The sequence below is a fragment of the Pelodiscus sinensis genome, chromosome 6, assembly GCF_052426305.1.
Source record: "Pelodiscus sinensis isolate ZL-2025 chromosome 6, ASM5242630v1, whole genome shotgun sequence".
Taxonomy (NCBI): domain Eukaryota; kingdom Metazoa; phylum Chordata; order Testudines; family Trionychidae; genus Pelodiscus; species Pelodiscus sinensis.
The window spans coordinates 54,167,170-54,192,137 of NC_143057.1; the positions used below are offsets into that span (position 1 = coordinate 54,167,170).

The 24,968-nt window shown below is 39.5% G+C and overlaps 1 protein-coding gene across 3 annotated transcripts in view; it reads left to right on the forward strand.

The window, feature by feature from the left end:
- Positions 1-24,968, forward strand: part of ZNF608 (zinc finger protein 608) — a 120,661-nt gene that overhangs the window by 2,961 nt on the left and 92,732 nt on the right. For all 3 annotated transcript variants that reach the window (XM_014577046.4, XM_006130110.5, XM_089779281.1), the window contains one exon: positions 405-1,449. In XM_014577046.4, coding sequence (XP_014432532.3) covers positions 571-1,449 — 879 coding nt within the window. In that variant the 5' untranslated portion in view covers positions 405-570. The remainder of the gene's footprint in view (positions 1-404; positions 1,450-24,968) is intronic.

The window sequence follows — 24,968 nt, forward strand, 5'->3', positions numbered from 1 at the left end:
AAAATCCAAGTAATGCACTGAGTCGTCCTTCCTATCTCGTTTTTGTGTTGAAGTAGGGGTCCAGGAGTTTAAATTACATATGTGCTCCTACAGCTAGGCACCAGCCCTAACTCTGGATTTCTCTGAATTTGTGGATTTAAATCATGTAGTTAGGGTGGTTTGGGATTTTTTTTCCGGGTACATAGACTTTTTAAGAGTGATCATGGATGTTGGGATGCAAGTAGATTCAAGATGTTCACTAATATAATCACAGCAATTGCCTCGTATTTAACAACTTTTTAAACAAAATAAAACGTGGAATTATTGAATGATCTTGCCCCCGCCCCAATTTACCCCCTCTATTAATCGTATTATATTCTGGTATTATCCAGACAAGAAATATTCGACTTTTCCCCTCCTCACAGGAAAAGGTGGACCTGGACTTCAGGGTATAAACCTATACATACCAGGGGAGGAAGACAAGAGGAGTTAAATAATAATTTTTAAAAAGTCCAGCGGAGATTAACGAATGTCCCCTCATCTCCAAAGGAAAGTTCATCGGATTTTTATGCTCGAGATCTCATCTTCAGGATGTCAGTGAACACTTCCACTGCAGGAAAAGGTGTGGATCCAAACGCGGTTGATACTTATGACAGTGGTGATGATTGGGAAATCGGGGTTGGAAATTTAATAATCGATTTGGACGCCGATTTGGAGAAGGACAGACAGAAATTTGAGATGAATAATTCCACGAATACCAGCAGCAGCACCACCCCCAGCTCCAAGGATTGTGGGGGTCTGGCTTCCAGTGGGGCTAATGCTACCTTAGCTGATGGCCTAAAATTTGCTTCTGTTCAGCCCCCAGTCCCCCAGGGGAATTCCTCTCACAAAGAGACTGGCAAATCAAAAGTGAAAAGGAGTAAAACTTCTAAGGATGCTAATAAATCTCTGCCTTCTGCTGCCTTGTATGGGATTCCTGAGATCAGCAGTGCTGGCAAGAGGCAGGAAGTCCAAGGGCGCCCTGGAGAGGCAACTGGCATGAATTCAGCACTGGGTCAAAGTGTGAGCAGCAACCCAAACGGCAATAATAACAACACCAGCCACAACAATCCTATTGCCTCTTGCGGGAAAAACAAAGAGGAGAAGCCAGGTAAAGCCCAGGGCAGCAGAGGCTCCAAGCGGGATAAGGATGCGGGGAAATCCAGGAAGGACAAGCAGCTTGACCTGCAGCAGGGCCACCCCAACGGTGGGGGTGGCAACAGCCAAGCTCCCTCTGGGCACCTGTATGGCTTCGGGACCAAGGGAGGCGGTGGTGGGAGCAACAGCCCCTTCCACTGTGCCGCCTCCACAGTGGGGGAGGTGAACAAAATCGCCCCGGATTCAGGGTTAATGGGGAACTCTATTTTGGTAAAGAAGGAAGAGGAGGAGGAGGAGAACCACAGGCGAATCAAGAAATTGAAAACAGAAAAGGTAGGACCAGCTCCTCTTCCCCCCAGCTCCTTCCCCCTGTGTCGGTTACAAACTTCCCGCAGCTGTCGTCTTGGCTCCTGTTATTTGTGTTCTGTGTTTGTGATATCCGTATAAACCCTGTGTCCCAACCCCCTTCCCGGGGAGAAGATGCTAGGCTGACGTTTCTTTGCCTCCTCGCTCTAATTTCTTCCCCCTCTGCCCCCGCCAAACGTGTTTTGTTTCGTGTTGTCTTGTCTCCTCCTTTGTTTATTTTAAAGGAGAATTCGAAGTGAGCCTCGCCGATGGGGCTGTTCTGAGAGTAACATTCCGGAGGGATGTTTGCAGCAGTCGAGGACACGTGTTTGCGGAGCAGAGGCTTGTTTGTGTGTGTGGCTCAGTCCTAGCTGCCTGGGTTTTGTTTACTACCCTTTTTATTGTGCACTCTAGTATACAAGCGGATGTGTCTTCTGCCAAGGTGGAAATGAAATTCACATCCTTTCTCCCCCCCCAAGCTTCTGTTTGGAGTTTAGATTGTGGCAAGGAGGAGGGATGCATCCCCAGATACTTCGGCTCTTCCCTCCACCCTAGTTTTGGGTGTCGGGGAAAGGGGGGCTCTTGTGTTTGCTCAACAGACAAGAGGCCCCGGAAGCTGGTGCGGGGGGAATGGGGAGGGCTGAGCCAGAAGGCACTCAGTGTCTATAATAATTGGCCTGGAGGAAAGGAGTTGGGGGAGGGGAGTGCACCTTGTACTGTGATGTGTGCACAAACTATCTTTCTCTCAAATGTGGGGGAACAGTTTGTCTCCTGTCAGGGCAGTCTGTCTTTTATCTGAGCACTGATCACCTCTAGGCTCTTGGCTGTGAACTTCTTGTTTGCCGAGTGGTCGAAATGTGTGAAAGAAATCAAGTGGTGTTTTCTGTCTGTTTTTCTGTCTTTTTTCTTTCAGGATGCTCTCTGAAGGAATAAATGGCCTTGTATTGTTAGGAGAGGGTGGGGAAAGACTTGGCTATTGTTATTGCTTGGTCAGGCAAGTTCCCTAGTGTCAGCAGCAATTGTTCTATTCAGAGGGCAGAAGGTTTCTTCTCTAGAAGCTATTGTCGGCCCATAATTAGAGTCAAATGAATTCTACAGGTTGTGTTAAACAAAGACACCTTCTCAGACACCTCCTTCCTGCCTCCCTCCCAACCAGAACCTTAAGGGTATTAGCTTGTGGCATGATTGACTGCCTAGAATTGTTCTTAAATTACCTGCCTTTACAACTCTGACTTACTTCTAAGCTATGGGAAAACTTTCTGGTTAGTATTAAGTGTGCAGAGTTATAAACCAGAGTCCACATGGATTGAAGTCCTTGGGAAAATTTATGCTATTTACAACATATTCTGAGCCTCATTCTGTGTTTCATTGCTGATGTTTAAAATTGTGTAATGTGTCAATAAACTCTTGGGCTATTGATAGGATTAGATTTGTTAAGAAAACGGAAAGGTAGTTCCAAAAGTCTTGGATGAGGAGCACATTTGAGTTTCATATTGCAGGTATTTTTTCATTTTAAGGATAGTATATTTACAGGTCAATTTGAATCATCTCTTAACTTTTCTAAATACAGATGAGAAAAACTGTTGGTTTAATTAATTCATAGGTGTAAATTTGCACGCCGATTTATTAAAGCTCTTCTGTTCACTCTCAACTGTGTCCTAAAATCCTATGGTCTTTTTACTAATTTAGTACAGTAGGCATTTACTTTTGTTGCCAGTAGTCGTCAAATTGCAGTTCTCTAATCTGCTTTAACTATCTAGATAAATTGCCCTAATCCAGTCTTCACAATGGTTGTGGTTAAAGAGTCAGAGCCATTTGATTGGATTCAGTGGCTGCCTGGAATGTGGGAGGTACTGCCCTTTTGCAACCCCCTTAGCCTTTTAATCTTTCAGCCAAATGTTCACATTCAACAATTTTGTTTAGCTGGCAATCTGAACATTTCAGTATCTCAAAGGCTTGCTGTCATGGCAACAGAGATTAGAGAGTAGTATGGTTTCTCCAGTTTTTGTGTTCTTTTCACTCTAGTCACACAGGAAACTGCATGAAGAATGAATTCATACTTTCAAGTAATCTTCCCTCAGTGTAATGTAAATAGGATAGTAGGTAAATTAAGAACAAACACGCTAGGAGTAGTTTTGAGTCAAAGGTACACCTTATTTTCCAGCTCTTAGCTTTATAGAATTCTTGGTGCTTACAATCCCACAAACACCCACTGCTGTTGGCACACAGTAACTTTACTACAGGCTTCACACGTTAGAGTCCTGCAGTGTTGGCCATTGTCTATCATGCTGGTGTGCTGGCTTATTGTTTTAAACAACATCCCTTACTGTTTCACTCCAGAGAGCAATTTCTTTAAATAATGTCTCTTTGGCATAGGAAAACAAAACTCACTGCAGATCTTGCTTGTAATTTTATATCTTGCCTATAGTGCTATCAATGAAACTTCAGTTTTAAAAAAGAATAACAGATTGTGCAAGATAATTTTTTAGGGATCATTTTGTTTCTGCTTTGGTTATACACGTATGTGTATAGATGTGACATGCCCCCAAAAGCACCAGTGTGACTGTAGATGACTATATAATGTTCAAGCCTGGCTGTTAAAGTCTATTTCCAGTCATTTTAATGTTTATGAATGAGTTGTCTCATAAATTTGAATAATGTCTTGTCAGATACAGATCAGTTAATGCTTGCAGATTCAAAACCTGAGTTTCTTTGTGTGGTGTTAGAGAATATTTTATTGTGTTTGTTTACTCTTTTTAAAAAAAACTTGAAGCAGATATGCAAAGATATCCAAGATTTGCAGTCACTGTTTAATTTTCACAGTATGCTCAAATGTCTATTTTTGGTCTGTTTATTCTGTTTCCTAACTGCAGAAAGTCATGTAAAACATGATAAATTGGATCTTATGAAGTCTAATTAAATCAATGACTGTGTTCTGCTGGCTCTTTTATGCAGAAACCACAAGTATGTTGTAAAAGTCGCCACTCCCCTTATATGTGGATAAAGTCAAAGTATGCTATAATTCTAAGATGTTTGAGCTATATTCATATATATTGTGGTTAAGCCACCAGTGACATGTCTGAATAAGTACATTTGACAGGTAGGCTAACCACTCCTGAGATTTTTAGTGTTAAAACCCGTCTCCTTTTTCCACCCTTTAATTTTTTTTTAAGCAGCATTACTCAAAATGTTTGTCAATATGTACTCTTCACCCCAGTTACACTTTTGTAATTTTAATTGGTTTTACACTGACAAATGTTCAGATTATCTACGGTAGTATTATATTCTAGATTTTGATTATTGTGGGTGCATGGATGGGTGGGCTCGCAACATGGTAATACTAGCGTGGGATATTAAAATCTTCTGTTTGTTTAGGGAGGGGGACGAAATACAGAAAGTCTACAGCAAGAGTTATATATATAAAAGTCTAGCTGTCTTCCATCTTTAAAATTAATGAATCTGGTAAAATTCCAAAATGAAATCTACTTCTTCTGTGTTTGGTTTATTGGTTTTCATTAAGACTGTATTTCACATCTGAAAGTTGTCTTCAGTGAATTAACCCATACGTGACTGGTATAATTTATTTTATTCTTTGAACATAGCTGGGTTTTTTACACTTAATCAGGGAATTCTATGCACATTTTACAAGTGCTTGTAAATCACTGAAGACATACTGTGATAAATTAGTTTATGGATATATGCTTTCCATATATTTTATGCCTTACAAACACCACTTCTTGGGTGTAGCTTATTCAATGTGAAATAAAAGGGCAAAAAGGTCATTTGCTGTAATTAAAGAACAAAGTCCATTGTTGTTTGATAGCAAACTGTTTTGAAAGCTACATAAGGGATTTAGCTGTTAAAATCAGCGATAACTATGGGTGTCTAACAATAAGCACAGCTCAAGGTTCTTAATGTGCTGTAGTGCTGTCTAGTAGTGTGACAGTGCTTTCTGAGCTGGGTGAAGAGGTGTTGCCCTTTGACTGAGAAAAGCTTTCTGTGTGAACTCTCTGACCTCAGAGAATATGTTTGACCAGTTTTGCTATTGAATTCCCGTGCAAGGCTAAAGTAGCATTAAAACAATGGAAGGTGGTCTAGAATGTTTATACCACAGAGTATTGAAGGTGATGAGGTTATTCTGAACTAGAGGCAAATTATATTTCACTTAGGACATCAGTACTTTTACAATTTTAATAACTTCATAAATACCCATTAAAAAGAAAAAGATTGATTGTCCAGATGTTATGAGGTTAAGCATATTCTCCATGTTAAATGGTTTTGCTGCAAGATTGTTTTAATTAGACTTATATAAAGACTTGTTTTTCCAAAGTAGCATTTTATAGTCCAATAAATGAAATGTATGTTAAAAGTGCTAAGCAAAAATCTCCCATAACCACAGAGGTGTTCAATAACCAGAGTCAAGTAACATGGAAAGTACCCATCTGTTCCTAGTTTTCAACATAAAGACAAGAATTGAATAGCTCGAGATTTGCTCATATTTTGACTCCTGCTTTAAAAAAATATTTTAAAAAGTTCATCTGGAACTTTATAGAAACTTTCTGACTTGCAATAATATAAGCAAGGCTGTGAAAACACATGTTTGTACATATATTTTAACCAGTTCCACTTTTATTTAAAGACATTTCCAGAAGTTCAGTCACTGGAGAATTTATAATACTGAATCAGCTCCTGATAGCCATTTCTTCAAAAATCTTACTGTTTAGTTTAGCTAGAACCTAAATTCTGTCAGTTTTCCCCAAAGAGAGAAAAATCTCTCAAATGATAAATTTAGTAAGCCCCTATCTGTTGCCTAATTCCATGTGATAAAACCATTAACTAAAAATTTCCATGCAGAGACTATGTTGATCAAATAAGTGTCCTAAAATAGCTGATAGTTGGAAAATATTTTTTTAAAGATACCTTTCAAGTTCTGCGCTGTTAAGCAATAAGATTCTTGGCTTCAGACTATGAGCCCCAGATAAAACATCATCCGGCTTTTGTTTGAGGTCTTTTATTGAAGCTAATGACTGGTCTTGTGCCGCCCTGAGATAAATGACATTATCTCTGAGTGGGCTGACAGGAAACAGACATGTTAATGGTGAAGCTGCGGGGAGGATCTGCTATAGTTCTGACAAAAGAGTAAAGCATGGACCCCTGGTTGTGATCATTAACACATAATGCATTCCTGCTTTTCCTAGGAGAGCCATGATAATTGGAAAGCTATTTTATCAACAAGCACTGAAATCATAAATCTGAAACTCCTAGTTTCTTTGCATGCTAAAACGAGTGTGTTTTTTGTTAAGAAATGTGTGATCTAGCTTTTAAAAGGTGCCAGCTTTAGGCTGTATAATATTGACATCTATATGAGAATCTGTGGCCTGCTTTCCATTAATTGAACATGTCTTTTGGATGTTAAGCATTATGTTCTGTATTTGGACTATGTTATCCTTGTGATTTGTATTTGAAAAAGTAGATTTGATGCCAAATGCTGCTTGTTTTATTCAGGCAATAAGTTCCCTTGATTTCAACTGGAGCAGGATTTATTCATGTTTTGTAGAACAGTATATATTTATTAAGTTGGTATAAACTGTATTTGCCTATGAAAAAGGAAAAGACTTGAAAGATGTTAAGGGGAAATGGAATTTAATAGCACCTGTTAGAAAGCTGCAAGCTTGATGTTGCTTAAGGATGGATAGGTTCTGTTCCTTATATCTAGAAGACGACCTCTTCCTCACCACTTCTTTTGAGAATGGTGTGTTTCATGAAGCAAAGCCAAATCTATTCTGTTGAAAAGTTTGCAAGGGCTGACTGGCCTTAATACGTGTCCTGTGCACATTCAATTTGATTCCGTTTCTGTAGACCAAAAAGCAGGCGTATTGCAGTTTGACAAGTCACAGAAGTTGTATTATACTTACTTAATGGCTCTTCAGCAACCTCAGTCATTTGGAGATTTGAATTGAGAAAACAGGCACTATGCACCAGGAGTACTCTGGGCAAAATCCTATGAGAATTAGAGATGGGGAATGAAGAAACGCAAGACATTTTTTTTTTTGGTGCCCACATTTGAGCAAGTGGATGGAAGTGATCCAAATATAGTGCTCTATCATGTAACCTTTGTTCCACTTGAAGCCAGTGAGACTATGAATATAAGTAGCCACTGCATGAGTGAGGAAAAAGTGTTGTGGGATTTGACCCAGGAAGGGTTACATCAGAGGATACGAATGAATACTATAAAGAAATCGGGAGCTAGGAGGTTGCAGTCAAATATGAAATGTAGGCAACAAGGTCAGCTAAAAAGATGTGTGTTGTGTAATTAATGCTTAGGTACGCTGTGCATGCACGTTCTTTGCAACTGAAGTCTTAACTGTCTATGAATTTTCATCTTGCACACTATTTTTGGTGTGGCATTACCTGTGAACGTGGCATATCAGACCTTACTCGAGATACCTAGCAGACTCTTATTCAAGAAAGCAAAGCTTACCTCACCTTTGAGCAAATGACTGGTTTGAGCAAAATAGCATGCAGGAGTTAGACAAAGTGGAGGAGGTAATATTATTTTAGTGGACCAAGTTCTGCTGGTGATGAAGACAAGATTTCAAGCATAAGAAGAGTTTTTCTTCAGGTCCTGGAACTGACACAGCTGCAACACTGCATACATCAGTGATGGGCAAGCTAGGTTGGTGAGTGGACCTCCTTCATCTCAGTGGGCCGCAGGATTGTTGTAAACCAAGACTATCTCTGGGGATTAGGGCAGTTTTGTTAATTGTGCTTGTTTATCTAGACTTTGCAGGTTGTGCCTACTGAACTGTAGCAGCACTTGATTAGATACAGAGAGAGCGCTCGACTCTTCCAGTCAGTACTGTGTGAAATCATCATCGATCTTACTTCTCATGTCCTTGTTTTACATGGGTGCCACTTAGTAATACTTGTACAGGTTGAACCTCTCTAGTCTGCATCCTCAGGACCTGACTGGTTCTGAATGAGAGCATTTTCTGGACCACAGGTGGTCAATATTGTCTAGCAACATTACCAACATTTCCACTGCTTACTGGGCTGTTAGAGGACATCTTGGGGTAAATTAGAACTAAATAACAGCACAGAACACTGCTAGAACTGGTGACTGTAAACAAACTTAATGGGACTGCGGGAAATGCGGCCACACCCATGAAAAGCAAATATCCAAGTAACTAAAATAATTCCAGACCACGGATGTTTCCGGACCAGAGAGTTCTGGACTAGAGAGGTTCAACCTGTAGTTAAAAAAAAAAAAAAAAAAAAAAAAAAGTACACAGAGGGAAACGAGTGGAATCTGGCAACTTGTGTGTGGGCAACGATTATCAAAGTTTCTCACTGGCCACGTGTAGAACCCCAAAGAGATGCAATTTGTTTACCACTGATATATGTGCTGGAGTTAGTTATTTCCACGAGGGATGATTTAGTTAGGGTTGGTTCTACTTTGGGCAGGGGGCTGGACTCGATGACCTCCTGAGGTCTCTTCCAGCCTGAGGATTCTATGATTCTATGAGGCTAGACTTCCTTCACAGCTATTTAGGCACTAACATGCAGCCCCTCTAGATACAGTTACTGAATAGTCTGTTGCTCTGCTTTACTCTCATGCATAGCTCAAGCAGTATGGAATACACCCCCCGCCTTGTTTCATGGTTCTCGGTTGGCCCCCATGAGTATATTCAAGTTTTTGTAGTAATTCAGATTATCTTTTGCCCTTTAGGAGGGATAATTCCTGTTGGATGAAGTCTGTAGAGAGATTTATCAGATGGAAGTGGCAGGTTATTCTGTACTTAAAGCATAATATAAGATTTACACAGTACTTATATAATGTCATAACCAGGGCTCGACAAATCGCTGTTTCTACTCGCCTGTGGCGAGTAGATTTCAGCCGGTCGCTCCATGCGCCCCATTCATCACAGTGCTGGTCTGGTGCATGTGCCGTGCGGGGCTGGCGAGTAGCTCTTGCCGCAGTTTGTTGAGCCCTGGTCATAACATACAACTCTGCTAGCCAGAATCCTCAGTACCTCACTACATATCTAAGAAGGGTTGGTGAGATTATCCAGCTTCTTCATTGTGCCTTTCCCCTTAAATTAGAAATACCAGGCCAGATCTTTAGATAGCGATCTTATAATGATTTCCTTACACCATTTGAAGATTTGGTGTATTGTTAAGGCTTTTAAATATAGGTTGAATCTCTGTAGTCTGGCTTTCTGGTCTGGCAACATCCATGGTCCATCACTCCAAATGTCCACTTATCAGGAGTGTGGCCAAGTTTCCCATGGTCCCAGTTTTTTACAGTTTTTTTACAGTTTTTTTTAACAGTTTTTTACAGCTAACTGACTCATACTAGCTTAGCCTACTCTATGGACATTTTTCAAAGATTCCTCAGTGTTGCTAATGACAGTCTAGCAGAACCAATACTAGCAAACTGCTTTGACCTGCCCCCAGTAGGCATGGATGACAGAGTTGAAGAATGTGTGAGCAGCAGGTGGGTTGTCTGCAGTAGGGCTTCCAATACTGCTAATTCCAGGGCAGTAGGAAGCAGTGCAAGGGGAAAATAATTTCAAAAGCTTCCCCTAGTATAGACATGGCCACTTCCCTGCAAAAATGCCCTATGAATTTGGGTGAATTAAAATAGATTGCATTAAATGGATGTATTTAAATTGGATTTTTCTTTTAAAAAATAAACCTATTTTGAACTAAATTTAGGTTGAACCTCTCTAGTACAGCACACTCTTGTCTTATAATATACATGGTCCAACATGATTTTAATTAGCCAGATATCTACTTATCATGGGGGTGGCCAAGTTTCCCGCAGTCCTATAACATTTGTTTACAGCCACCAGTCCTGGCTCTCAGTGTTCTGTGCTATAATTTAGCTCTAATTTACTCCTAAATGTCTTCTAAGAACCCAGTAAGCAGTGGAAGTGTTGGTAATGCCACTAGACAATATTGACCTCCCCCAGTTGTGGCCCTGCAAATTCCCTGGTTCAGCATCTGTCAGGTCCCGAAGGTGCTGGACTAGAGAGGTTCAACTTGTAATAAGCATAATTTAGAAATTGTTCTTATACACAGACAGGAGAAAAAGAATATTTCTGTATAGCTGAGGATTGCAAGATCATGTTTCTTTCCTCTTCATTACTTTCAGATAATTATCTGAATACACAATATAAATGGCTGTTTAGAATTTAGAAGTGACTATTTTGAGTTTTATTAAAGAAGTCATAAGTCCTTTTTTCAGGACCTTTCAAATTTCATTTTTCTTTCTTGATGCCTTTGTATAATTTGTATTTTCAGGACTTCCAGTGTAAGTCTTCATCTGAAGGGGGCTTTAAAATTATAGCATTCAAATTTTAAATCAGATATATTCTTCAGTCTTACCCATGAAAAATCAGCAGCTGAGTACAAGAAACTTAATTGCTACTTGAACTATGAAGACTAACCTAGAACTGTGCTATACTAAAGCCGACGTTGTACTAATCACTTTCCCTGGCAGTTTAATGCAGACTAAATGGTCTTGGCAATTGAAACAAAGCATTTACACTTGAAAGAAAGGTTGTAAAACTGTTCAGAGTGGCTACTGACAATTGAGTTGTTTGTATTTTTTATTTTGTTTTTGGGAGACAGAAAGTGGAAAGAAAAATCAAGGAGGTGGACTGGCACTTTTCTCCTGTGGCTGTTGAATTTTGATTAAAATAGCTTTGGGAACAGATAGGTTCATAAATTAACTGATGTGGTGAATTAGAATGTCTGTCTTGTTTGGATTTACACTTCATGTATTGTTTTGATGTCTGTGTTCCTTTATAAGTGTTAAAATCTTGCGTCAACACTACGATTACAAAATACATTATGCTTTAATATCAGAGAATTTTAATCATATTACTATTCTTATTTCATGTAGGTAGGCAAATACTCCTAAGCCTGAAAAAGAGAGGTCACGTTTTTTCAGCACTTCATACGCAATGTTTTCAGATACTTCAAACCAAAGCAAGTTCCATTTACATTTAGAAGTTATTTTTGCTAGTAAATTTTAGAAAGCAATGCTTTAGGTAAATTTCGAATCTTTTACATAAAATCCTTTCTAACTCATGGCTACAGGCATTTTTGCGGAAATAATAATTACTGCAAACATTGAAATTGTTTTTTATTTTTTTTTATTTCACTTATTTTTTTTTCATTTTTATGTCATCTCAGTCTGAATATTATTCTCAGGGGCTATCCCAGCTTGACAACTGTGCTTTCTGCCTCCTGGGAACTCTCACTGTCAACTAGTAACATAAGAAATATATGCCCGCTGGGACATTTTAAGCATATTCCAATCACACTATATGAATACAGCTTTTACAGTTAAAAGAACAAATGAAAATATATTGATTATATTTTGTTTAGTAGTTTTAGAAAGCTGATGTTCAGGTTGTGGCATTGTCTTACTATGTTAACCAGGAAGCAGATGGCATTTTGCCACAGAAGTATAATTTTACTTAAAGGAACTTTAAAGGTTTTGATGTGTTTTCTTTTTCTCTTATTTCCCTGATGGCTTCTTTTTATTGAAGGGTAACTTGAGGAGAGCTGGTAGCAATTTTATTGCCTTCCCATGACAGTTTGAAATAATAGCTTGGTCTTTGGTTGCCAGTCAATTTTATACCAGTCAGCTTGATTCTGGTTTTTATCATGTGGCAATGGAATATAAAACTTATATGTTTGTAGTTGGTTCTAAGAAACTGGGGGTTTTTTTATGCTTCAATTAGCAACAGAAGACTAAGCTCCAATTGGTCACACTTTTGTAAACTCCTAGAAGTCACCTTCTTTCATCCTTTTGATTAAAGAAAGCTCCCAAGTTTAGGCTCAGTTTCCCAGGGAAGCTTGAGGCACATCTGGCCTCTTTAGCTGTTCACACTACACAGTTTAATTTTGCACACTCTTAGTCTTTCACATTAGCCATTGACTTAATTCAGAGGTTTTGTTATAGTTCTTTCCTAGCCAAAAGCACAACTCACTCAAAAAACACCCCCTGTGATATTTTAGCAATGCTATAAAGACCTATGCTAGAAAATGTTCTGACTCTGTCAGAAAGCAGTCTTATGTATGATAGATGTCTGTTAAACAAACTTAGATTTTACAGTTCTTGCTGTTTCTTCCACCTCAACCATTTGGAAGAGTGAAAAGCAACTTGTAACCTCCTTTCACACAGTGTAGCGGGCCAGACCAAATTATTTTTGGATTTCCTGTCAACTTCTTGGCTGATTTTTATAGATGGCTCATGTTAAAAGCAACAATAATGTTTGAATTGGAAGGGCTTGGTCTTTGGGTTTTTATTCTTCACGGAGAACTGTTTATTTGTGTGTGGTTCGCCACAGTGTATGGATAATACTATCAAATCTGGGCTTTATTATAAGCTTATAACTGTAGAGCATCAGCAGTAGTTGTGTGTTTCTGGGTATGTGCTTGCTTTTTTTTCTTCTTGGGGGAGGGAAATGAAATTCTAACTATATCTTCGCAACAAGAGTGAAAATTAGACACAAACACAAATTAAAAATTGATCCTTTTTCTCAATGGGCATCAGTGGTGATGGTGGAAGTTTTACATAAGATTGGCCAGATGTCTAAGAAGTTGTCAGTTTTTTTTTTTTTCTAAAGTTATATGAAAGATACACCTGAAGTGTATTTTTATATACACCTGGAGTATTCCCTTATCAGTTAATTCTCTTTTGATTGACTATAATATGATGTACACATAAAAGTGAAATTTTGCTGAGACTTGGACTATGAGAAAAATTATTTCATTTCTATCATAATTTGAACATATTATATGTTATTGCTTCACATGGTGAAGAACAGTAGAAAAAGAAATTCAGATTCCCAACCGTTTTAGCTTGTATGAAGGTGTATTCTGATATAACTACAATAATATAGCTTGCTGCTGTTAAAATATAAAAACACGCTACAGGATGTCTAGCAACGTCTGTAGTCCAGCATGATGGTCCATCCAGCTGGATGTAAGGATGTTAAAAGATAACAGTAAACTGGTTATTTGGTAAGCATCACCATTAACGGGTAATGATTAACTGGTACCTAGGGATCAGCTTCCTTCCCGCTGCTGCCCCCCTCACCCCCACCAGGCTGGGAGCTGGTAGCTCCACAAGGGGCTGAAAGCAGTCCGACTGGAGGAGCTCCTGCCTACCCCCATCTAATCAGGTAACCGGTTAACACTATGTTTAACCGGTTAACTGATTAAATGGGATTTTACATCCCTAGCTGGATGTCCAGTTATCATGGGTGTGGCCATAGTTTATTTACAGCCACCATTCCTGGCTCTCAGGACTGTTATTTAGCTGTTATTTAACTCTAATTTACTCCTAAATGTCTTCTAAGAACCCAGTACGGAGTGAAAGTGATGGTAATGCTGAAAGACAATATCGACCTCCTGTGATCCGGCAAATTCACTGGTTTGGCACTGGTCAGGTCCCAAGGGTGCCAGACTAGAGAAGCTGTTTTAAAAATATGGCAACTAAGCTTTTCAGAATCCTCATGCACTTTTACATACATTTTTTGTCCAAATGGTTCACCAATCTCTCATGATGCTTCAGCAGATACCAGATACTGAAGTGGAAGGCAGGCTGCTGTTTCCATTGCACCCGTGGTCACCAACCAGTAGATCGCGATCTACTGGTAGATCTCGGAGGCGCTAAAAGTAGCTCTTGAGCCCTCTCTGAACTGCGTGCCTGCACAGTACATTTACATTAGATTTCCTCATTTGAGGAGCAGCTACTCACCGAGCAACAGCACAGGTGAGTAGCTGCGAGGAATGGTGGGAATTTTGTTTTTTTTTTTAAGTAGCAGCATAAGGATTGGGGATGGCAAGTGATGGAGAGGAGGAGAATAGAGAGGGCGGGGCTTCAAGGAAGGGGTGGGACGGTAGATCTTAGCTTGGTCTGTCATTTAAAAAGTGATCTTGGGTATAAAAAGGTTGGAGACCACTGCATTACACCATAATTGTTATATTTGTTTTCTTCCCCTCTATCCCATCCCTTTCAAAGACATTTTTACCACTGACAATTGGGAACTTTGTCATATTTATCCCCTGGTTATCTTGTTATTACTAGTATTTTTTTAAATCTGTTTTTATTTCTTTTCAAGAGCCTGAATTCTGCAAACTTTTGATCATGTTGTATTGAGTCTAAAATCCTTCTCATGTTGAGTAGTAGTTTCCTGCGTTAGTTGTCCCTGAGATTACTTGCATTAGTAAATATTACTCAATGAGAATATAAATAGCAGAAGTGGACTTTCAGTTAATAATTTGATTTATGTCACTTGCAGCTGTTGTGTGATTTTTTTTTTTTACATTCAGTCTGAATATCTAGTTTGCACTTACACTTTCCTTTTCCGCCAGCTCCACTGAAAATAATAGTTTCAGCTGTATGCTGTTATTGCTGAGATATGACTTAGAGAACTGCATGCAGTACAGTGAAGCACATTCATTTTCATCTAGTACCCGTTTATTGCCTTGAGCACTGTAAATCTGTCAGCTCTTCACGATGCTTTCACCTCTTTCTTCATTTGCTCCAGCTTCTAGTTTGACAATGTTCCCCTGAGGCAGAATTCTAATCTGCTTCCAATTAGTTGCAAAATGTGACTGAAATTTCCACATTATGACTGCTGTTTTACTTGCACGCACACATCTAGAAACAAATTAATGCTCTTGAATATTTATTTTTTGAGCCTTTGGATTTACTTTCAGAGGAAAAGTTACCAACTGTTTTCAAATGACTTGCAAGGTTTACATTTTTCCTCAATCTCTTAATATTTAGCTTAGATTTAAAGATGCCCGATGTGGTATTTTTTAGAAAACCTACCTGTAAACCTTCCCAGCCTTTTGAGATTATTAAAAATGTGTTACATATGGAGAAGTTATAAAAAGAAATTGTTCTAGTTTGAAGTCTTCATTTATAATTATCTTGCCAATTCGCTATATGAGAATTCTGATCCTGGGGAGGAGGGATGACAGAGGGTATCACTCTAGAAATCTTTTTTCAGCTGATTTAAGATATTGTACAGAAGAAAGAAAATGCTTATATCCTATCTTGCATCTGTCAGTTAAGATCTGTGCCCCTAAAAGAAATTATTAGGTTGGTGGCGGAAGAGTGTGAGATTCATCTTATTTCCTGGTGTTAGCAGATTAGAATAGATATGATTAATTAAAATGTGGGTGTGTCTCTTTTAAAATGTGTATTGTAATAGATAGGATGTAATCTTGCAAACTTTTCTGGCAGCAGTACTTATACTTCCATGAGTAGTCCAATTAGGACCACTGCCATTATAATAGGACCACTTGGATGAGTAGGAAATACGGCCATTAAAACTTTCAGAACCAGACCTTACTTTGTGTTGTATTTGGTGCTGAGAGAAATGCAGGAATCTAACCTCAGCGTGCAAAAATTGTGTAGGCAAAACTCCTATTGACATTCCTCCCATAGTGCATTTCCACCTCACTTTATTATTTCTAGTAGCATATCTGGAGAAATGCTGTGTATTTAACTGAAGTATACTGGTAGCTAAATTTATAGGTGCAAATCTTTAGTAGAGCTTAGCACTCTACATTTTGGCAGATTGATGTCAGCAGCTGTAATAGCCTTTGAATAGGGTTGCAGCATTTCATTGAAAATAAATTGCTGAAGTTGATATTGCTGAGTACCTGTCATTTCTAAATGAGATTTGCACCTGCAAATTTAACTATTGGTACACTATCAATAATTCTATTATTTATTGACAGAAAAATGTAAAAAAATAATTTTCATTAGCTACCCTACATTTATGTAGTAGCATCAGAGCATCATACTCTCCTAGGTCAGTTCCTATAGGCATGAATGTAGATACTCAAATATACCCAATATGCAAAATCTCTGAGGAACTGATTTTCATTCAACAGGAAATGGTTAAAAGAGAGACAAAGGAAGATGACCTTGATATTACTTATTTTCTGTTGGATCATAAAGCCCTGACATGAGACTCATAGTAGAAAGATGGGAACTGTAACATAATTTTTAAAAAAATTGTTTACTTTAGTAACCTCCAGTGGTGCACATCACCTTTTTTAATGAGGAAACATTATTTGCACTTATTGTGAAATGCTCCAGCAATGTTTTGTTTTTTTTAAAGTAAAACGTCAAAAGTCTCTGAGCTTCAACACTAATTCCAGGATGAATTGCATTTGCTATGATATGTCAAGTGTTAAGAAGAAAGTGCACAGTCAATTAAAATTCTAGCTGAATGCATGTATTTGCAATATACAGTGACTGACTTAAAGAAATCCAAAGTGCATAACCACGGCCAGCACATTTAAAAATATTATTAATTTTGTAGGCAAAAGCCATGGTGCTTCTAAGAAGCATTAAATGCTTTTGTTGATGGCTTATAGTTTTATAAACTCTAAATGAGCTTATTGCCTTTTAACCATCATGAGCACTAAATAACAGAAGAATCTATGAGCCACTGCATTGGACAGCAGCCAAGCAGCTACAGAAAGGAAAAAGAAATGAATGGTTTAATTGTAGAGAAAATCATTTGTTTACAGATTAAGACCTATTTGGTAGCCAAATCCTAAGGACAAGGAGGTGAAAGAATGAGACACCGAGGCACAGGAAATGAATGTCTGGCTTTATATTTTGTGACCATGTTCTGCTATTTTTACCCCCTCCTAAAGCAGAGAAGGCAAGGAAAAATGAATTGTTTAATGGTGAGGACTGCTGAGTTAAAGTGCACATATTTAAAAGCAACAAAAGAGTGGGGGAAGGGAAGTGTCGGTATTCTTTTGCAGTCTGACAGGAACCTGACAATTCGAGCTGCTTCCAGCTAAGGGGCACCAGTTGTTGGCAAGAAGAGCTTGCCTCTTTTGTTTGTCTGAATTTAAAAGAGGAAGAGAGAGAGAGAGGAGAAATGCCTCTGCTAATCTGAACAAACATAATACATTCTCTTGAACCTGTCTCTCTGAAATGCAGTTTGGCCTGTTTATAGAACCTTAAAAAAAGGAGTTGTGTAAATGGGTCTTTGTTTCAGTCTGGTTATTAATTAGTGGTCAGTGCTAATGGTCAGAAAGGCCTGTAGTTACTGCTATATTATTATACCTTTTTAAAAGACCAGTTGAAGGCCAAGTGGCTTGTGAATTTCAGGATCTCATTTTCATGAGGTATTGGTTTTTAGATCAGAGGCAAGAAGGCATTATAGCAAAAGTGTTTGTAACCTCTGTATTAAAGGTTGCTTAATGTTTCCATTCTAAATACCTGTTTTTCAATTACAAAAGTTTCATTCTTTGAGCTGAATTTTTCCTCGTGGTTTAAAGCTGATTTGTTCCCCACCCCAGCACACCACTATGGACACTTTCAGCAAAAAATGCGTTAGCCACTTCTGAGTATAAGGAGAGTAGATTAGAAAAAAAAGACCTCTTTTAAAAACAGCCGTAATGATCAGTTCTAGGGCTAGTCTTTATTGAGAAATACTATTGAGTACATTATTCCAATAAGAATTATTCTGATATGACTGACTTATGAGAATTTGAAAAATACACTTTGGGCAAGTGTAGTGTAGGTGGTATGACATTTTTAGTGACATTCAGAATGAAGGCAAGTGGCATTGTACATGTAAGCGTGGCTAAGTTAGCTGCACAATGAACATTTTACCAAAGGTACAATTACTCCTTTTATTAGGGCTTTTTTTTATAAAGCAACATCTCCACTCTTAAAAAAGCAGATTGTTGTTTGTTTGTTTTTACCTTGGAGTAAGTAGCATGTGAGAGCTATCCTGCAGTAAAAACACAGTGAAGATAAGGCAGTTTAGTTTTACCATGCAGTAAACTAGGTGAGGTCAGCCTATATGCCTTAAAGTGCTTTTTCTTCACTGTGGTTTTTATCTCAAAATAGCTCACATGCTGCAGCAGCCTGCTGAGACCCAAGGAAGCTTAAAACACCTGAGGACACAGGGGCAAATTCCTTCTCAGTATAGTTCGGTGGTCTACTGACAGGGAGATAGTTAACCCTGAAGTAAATAATACATCTTCTTTAGCACTAAAGATGTTGCCTGAGATAGGCATTGAATTAGGGAGGCAGTAAACTAATTTGCCTCCATGTGCACCCACAGCACACAATTCCTTGGGTACAGTTTGAAGGATGAAGCAATTAACTGTTCAGATAATTTATGACCCAGTCGAGCAATCAGATCTGCATGAGCATGATCCTTACTCCCAGGCAGAGCTTCACTGGAAGTTCAGGCCTGGTTACAGAATTAGGTCCTTAGTTAATTAAACTATTCCAGCAAATTAAGACTAGCACTCTCAGATGTTATTCTTAATCTGTAGCATGTTGCCTAAATATATTTTACACTATACTTTTAGCGTAGGATTTTCCAAGTCACCTCTAAGGGAATTGAATTAGGCATTCAAATCCCTCATTAGCTTCAAAAATTTCAACATTAAAAAAACTGCTGCAGCCTTAGCCAGTTACCTTTTTATAACATAACTATGTTTCGTGGATTCTGATGTTCACCAGCCTTGGCATGCTATTCTGTACTAGAAGATGCTGCATATCAAGGCTCATCAACATGCAGAGCTTCACTGATTTAACATAAGGAGTGATTTTAAACCTCATTCTGATTTATCTTAAGTTAACTTTAAATACAACTTTCCTCTTACTCCACTTTTACTGTGAAATTCTGTGCATGCAGGAGTTTGCGTGAGTTTAGCTAAACTGGTTTAATTAAACTAGTGGAAGTTTGTGTGTTGACAAGATCTAAGATACAGAAAAAATGCATCTTTCTCTGTCGCATTGGAGATATAGTGATTATGTAATTGAAATGCTTATTTTAATATGTACTTGCAAGGAGAAAAGGTTCTGCATGTGACCCTAGTTGTGGCATTTCCTGACTTTTGGGTGCTTATCTATGCAACCTTAACTTTCACTTAACATAATCTGCTTAATGGAAAACTGTTATAAATTTCAAACATTTGCTCTCTCAATCCTGTTACAAATAAATGCATAAGGGAAATAGTGATCTGTGTTATTACAGAGGTACTTCTGCTTAACAGAATCAGAGTCTACTACAGGATTCAGTTATGAAGAGGCATTCTATTAAAATGAAGTTTTCAATATTAGCTGCCATTTCTACATCTAGATCTAAGTGTAGATATATACAGCTAGATACAGATAATGGCAACTAATATTGAAAACATCATTTTAACAGAACATTACTTCATACCTTTAAATATATAAAAACTGATATGTAAAATTAAGAGACTATATACCCCAAGAGGCCTAAAGGTGTACTCTAAATAACAGGTCATTTCTCAAATTACACTTTGGGATTAATCTTGCTCCTCTTGGAAGCAGTCATAACACAATCACTGATTCTTTGGGAGAAGACTTGTGCCCTAAATGTAATTTGAGAAATGATCTGTTATGTGTGGTATAATTATATGCATATTTGTGTATGGATATAGCTCCTAGGTGTTTTTCTTTGCCAATGAAAGGCATATTTTCTTCTGGAACATTTAACACTACAGTCTGTTATCTGATATGTACTTGGTACAAGAGCGTTGACATCATATGTTAAATGATTGAAAGCAGCATTCTAAGTGACCCGTAAGGAACTTTACCTTACTTTATGTTTGGGTATTGTGATCTTGCTCACATTGTACTTTCAAACATGTGTGATATTACAGGCACATTATCATGATAGCTTTCAGTGAATGAGGTTTTTTTTCTTTTCTGTTTTTGCAAGCATATCCCCAAAGCAGTGACATTTTTTGCATCCAGTTGCATATTTTTAATCTCATTTGTTGTTACTGATGCTTCCAACAATATACAGATAGTTTTTTTTTATCATGTTGCATGGTAAATACTATTACTGAAGATATAAGGCATAATTTCTTAAACTCAGAGGACAAAGTTCATCCTATACATGCATCCTCAAGGCTTATTTTAACTTCTAATGGCCCAAATTCATCCATGAATTATGTTTCATTTCTAACAAAACAATAAACAAATGTATGTTTGTTTTTATTAACAACATTTTGTGGCTAAGAGATGAGACATGAAAGAGTCTATCTTGTATATTTCTGTGCTGGAGAGCCAAAGAGGAAAAAAAGAAATATTACTATGGGCACAGGGGAGCCCCTCAGTGAAGTCATTAGGAGTTTTTCTCTTGATGACAATGGGAGCTGGTTTGAGCCCTTTTAACTAACTTGACTTAGGAATTTTTGGAAATTCATTATGCACTCAACTTTGGTTTCCTGTGGGAGCCAAAGGGCTAGCAAAATAGCTGAGAGAAATAGAGGAAGTTGCTCATTAGGATAAAAATAGATGATGATGACGATGATGATAAAAATTAATGATGAAGGTAATTATGGCTGCTTTAAAATTGTTGCTGTCTTGAAACTGTGTTTAACACATTTTAACCCTACCCTTGTGAATATAGTGTAACCTCCAGATTTTGAAAAGAGTGATTTAAACCACCAAAATATCACACATTGTAAATATCATTCAGGATATAAAGCTTTGGTGATTCTGAATTGCTGACAACTGTAAAAAAGAAGTATGTGTCTACGTACATGTGTGTCAAAGTGAGAGAAAGAAAGTAAGCTCCTCACAAGTCACTGAGGTCACTAAAATTACTCATATGAGTAGAAAATCTTTCTGTAAACAAGGTTGCAACACCAGTTTGTTCATTTTTGTATTTTCCATTTTTGATTTTGAGAAAGTCCACCGAATCATAAAACTGAGTGCCAACAGTTTCTTGTCCTAAATCCATTTTTGCATAAACGGGCTATTTTATTTTGAGTCATAGCTAAATGCCTAATGCTGTTTCTCTGAGAAGTCAAGTTATAAACAGGAGAGGAGATCTTTGTTTTGAAATTCATTGAATCTTACTCTTTTAAATGACAATTTCACAAATGTGTAATTTAAATATACCGATAGACCCCAACAAGTAGAGGGTTGAAGCAATCAGAGCTTGTGTGGCTAGCCTGAGCCTGCATGATGCAGTGATGACCATGCTGGTATCTTTAGTATGCTACCTCAAGCACCACAAGTATAAGCCCATCTCAAGCAGGATGACATAAGAACAGCCGTACTGGGTCAGATCAAGGTCTATCTAGCTGTGGCCAATACCAGGTGCCCTAGAGAGAGGGAACACAACAGGATAATCTTCACATGATCCCTCTCCTGTCACCCATTTCCAGAGAAACAGGGGGTAGGGACACCATTCCTACCCATCCTGGATAATAGCCATGGATGGACCTAACTTCCACGAATCTTTTAGCTCTTTTTTGAACCCTGTTAAAGTCCTAGCCTTTACCACATCCTCTGGCAAGGAGTTCTACAGGTTGACTGTGTGCTGAGTGAAGAAAAACTTCCTTTTGTTCGTTTGTTGTAAACCTGCTGCCTATTAATTTCATGTAGTGTCCTCTAGTTCTTATATTATGGGAATAAGTAAATAACTTCCTTTATTCACTTTTCCCACATGATTTTATAGACCTCTATCATATTCCCTCTTAGTCTCTTCTTTTTTAAGGTGAAAAATCCAAGTCTTTTTCATAATCTCTCTTCAGACTCACAGCCAAATTCAGTATTAGAGTATCCTAATTTGATGACCAACAAGGAGAGGAATGTTCGTTTGCCCAATAGTTAGAGGGCTAGTCTGAATCTCAGAATGTCCCATTTTAATATTCTGCTTTGCCACATACTTCCTGTGTGATCTCAGGAAAGTGTGAATGTAACTGTGTTTTCCTATCTTTAAAATTGAAAGAATTAATACTTCACAGGTGTGTTATGAGGCTACCAGAGGGCCAAAAGCCATGCCGGATCCCTGGGCACGGTGGAGGGGGCGGCTCCATACTTCCAGAAGAGGCTTCAGGTGGAAAGAGCAGGGCTAGGGCAGCCAACCCTCAGCACTTCCTCAATTTGCCCCCCGCCCCAGTCTTTAGAGATGCTTGGCATGCAGTGCTCCTGTGGAGATTTAAAGGGCTTGGGGCTCTGCCACTGTGGCAGGAAGTCCTAGGTCTTTTTGCATTGCTGGGCCTCAGGGTTAGTTGTCTCCTTTGCCAGGCTCCGTGTTGGCAAGCCTTAAGGTTACTTGTATTAAAGATGGTGAGTCACTCACATAAGATGACAATGGGGACCTTATAAGCATACTAACCGTGTATAGTAATCTTTTATGTGGCTGATTAATCTGGCAATCCTGCTGTTGGTCACATTTTGATACACAGGCTTGTTCTTTAGAAAGTCACGGAGAGCTAGTGTTTCTGAGTCCTGTCCTCCCTGCTGAGGGATACTACATGTACCAGCTTTGACAAATAGAGATGCTAACCATCCGTCCCAGATTTTCCAGGACAGGCCCAATTTTTAATGTACTGTCCTGGTGTCCCCATGAAGTAGTGAAATGTCCCAGAAAGCCCCAGCTCGCCAAATGCAACTAGTAGTAGCTGTGTGCTGCTAATTCCTCTCTCCTCTCTTGGATGGGCAATTAAGAGCCTGGTGGGACACTTCCTGAAGCCTTTCCCAGCTGCTGGGAATCCAGCCAATAGGAGCAGGGGAGGCATTTCCTGTTGAAGCATGTGAAAGCAAGTAAGTGGCTGGGGGGAGGGGAAGGCGGGGAACTAGCCCATGGTTCAGCTGGGCTGCAGGGGGTGAGGTGCGGGCGGCCCGTAGTTCAGCTTCACTGCAGAGGGGAGGTGCGGATGGCCCGTGGTTCAGCTGGGCTGTGGGGGGAGGAGGTGCTGGGAACTGGCACATAACTCAGCTGGGCTATGAGGAGGGATGCAGGGAATTGGTGTATCTCAGCTGGGCTGGAGGGGGACACACAAAACTGATTGGTTGGGGGTGGTACAGGGTCCCACTCAGCTGGGCTGCGGGGGTGGAAGAGAGCCAGGAAGCTTGAGAGGAGCGGGGCAGGGCCTGAAATGACCTCTTCTGGTCTGGAAAAATTCCTCATCTGGAACCAGTCAGGTCCCGAGTGTGCTGGACCAGGGAAGTCCAACCCAAACCCAAGTCCCCTCCTGCACCCTCCCTCCTGTCCAGACACTCTACCTCCAGTCCACTCCTGCATCCCTACCACTTGGCTAGACACCCTACCCCAACCTTGCTCCTGCATCCACCGTTGCTCCTGCACCCTCCCTTCTGGCTACACACTGCGCCCTCCCTTGCTCCTGCTTCGTCCCCTGGCCAGACACCCCACTCCCAACCTGTTAGTGCACCTTATCTCCGACCGAGAACTTGCAACCTCTCCCCCTTCTGCCCCCACCTCCTTCCCAGATCCTGCACCCCATCCCTATCCCACTCACTGGCAGCCCTGTCCCCACACATTGAACCCCCTCATTTTTGTCCCCACCCCAAAACCTAAAGCGCTCCATAAAATCCACCAGAAAAGTAAATCTGACCTATGGGAAGCCCTGAACCTCAGTCCTTCCTGTTCCTTCCCCTCATCCTGTGGGTCTGGAGCACCAGAGGAGTGAGGTTTCTCATTTGGGGGCCACAGTGTGCATTGAGGGCTTTGGGAGGAGTTTTTTTACTTCTCACTTGTATGGTCCACAATTGATTTTTCTGTGAGTCAGTGGCTTCTTACACAAAAAAGGTTGCCCAATCCTGCTATAAATAAAGAAAACATTGAAACATTTTGTGTTGGACATACATTATTTTACGAGAATTAAAATGCTTAATCTGTTTACTAATTTAAACCATTCTTCCTAGCTGCAGAACTAGGTTCGGACATAATGTATGTAATTAATGGTGAGTTTCCATTAACAACTGGTGGTCCGCAGAAAGGTTTACATTGAGCCAGGTGGTTCACGGGCCAAAAAGTTTGATAACCATAGAGGCACCCCCGGCCTCTCCCCCCAAGTTAATGCAATGCAAGTAGGATTAATGCAATTGCAGTATAGCTGTGTGGGAGGAACCTGTGGGGCCCAAACCCATCTCTAGTGGTATAGGACAGTGGGAAGCGTTCTTAGAAGGGTCAAACAACACCCTTTACTTCCGGTCACATGTCCATCTCAATTCCAGAAGTACTACCTCCCGGGGCGGAACTTCATGTGGCAAGTGAATGGGACCTAAGGGATCGGGGGAGGGACTAATGAGGTCAGGGGGTGTATCTCTATTGTGTCTATTTTTGGTTCAGAAAATATGGTCACCATACATATAGCAGATGTTCGTGCTAAAAAGGATGAGGATTTCGGTATCATGAGGATTTGGTGGGGCCATGTGGAAGGAAAAGGGCAATAATATCAGATAATGTCTTTTCTCTTTTCATACAGCTGACTTAAGGACACTATCAGGGGGAGGACTGAGACACTTTAAGCATCTTGTTTTCTTCCTTCACAAACTAAAATCTCTATTAAATGTGAATGTATGCTGCTTAGAGCAGCATTAAGTCCATCTCCTCTTTTGAGCTCCTTTGGAGAAGCCATAGGCTAGGTCTTCTCTATGTGCCTTGTCCCCAATAGGATTTTTTAGAGTACAG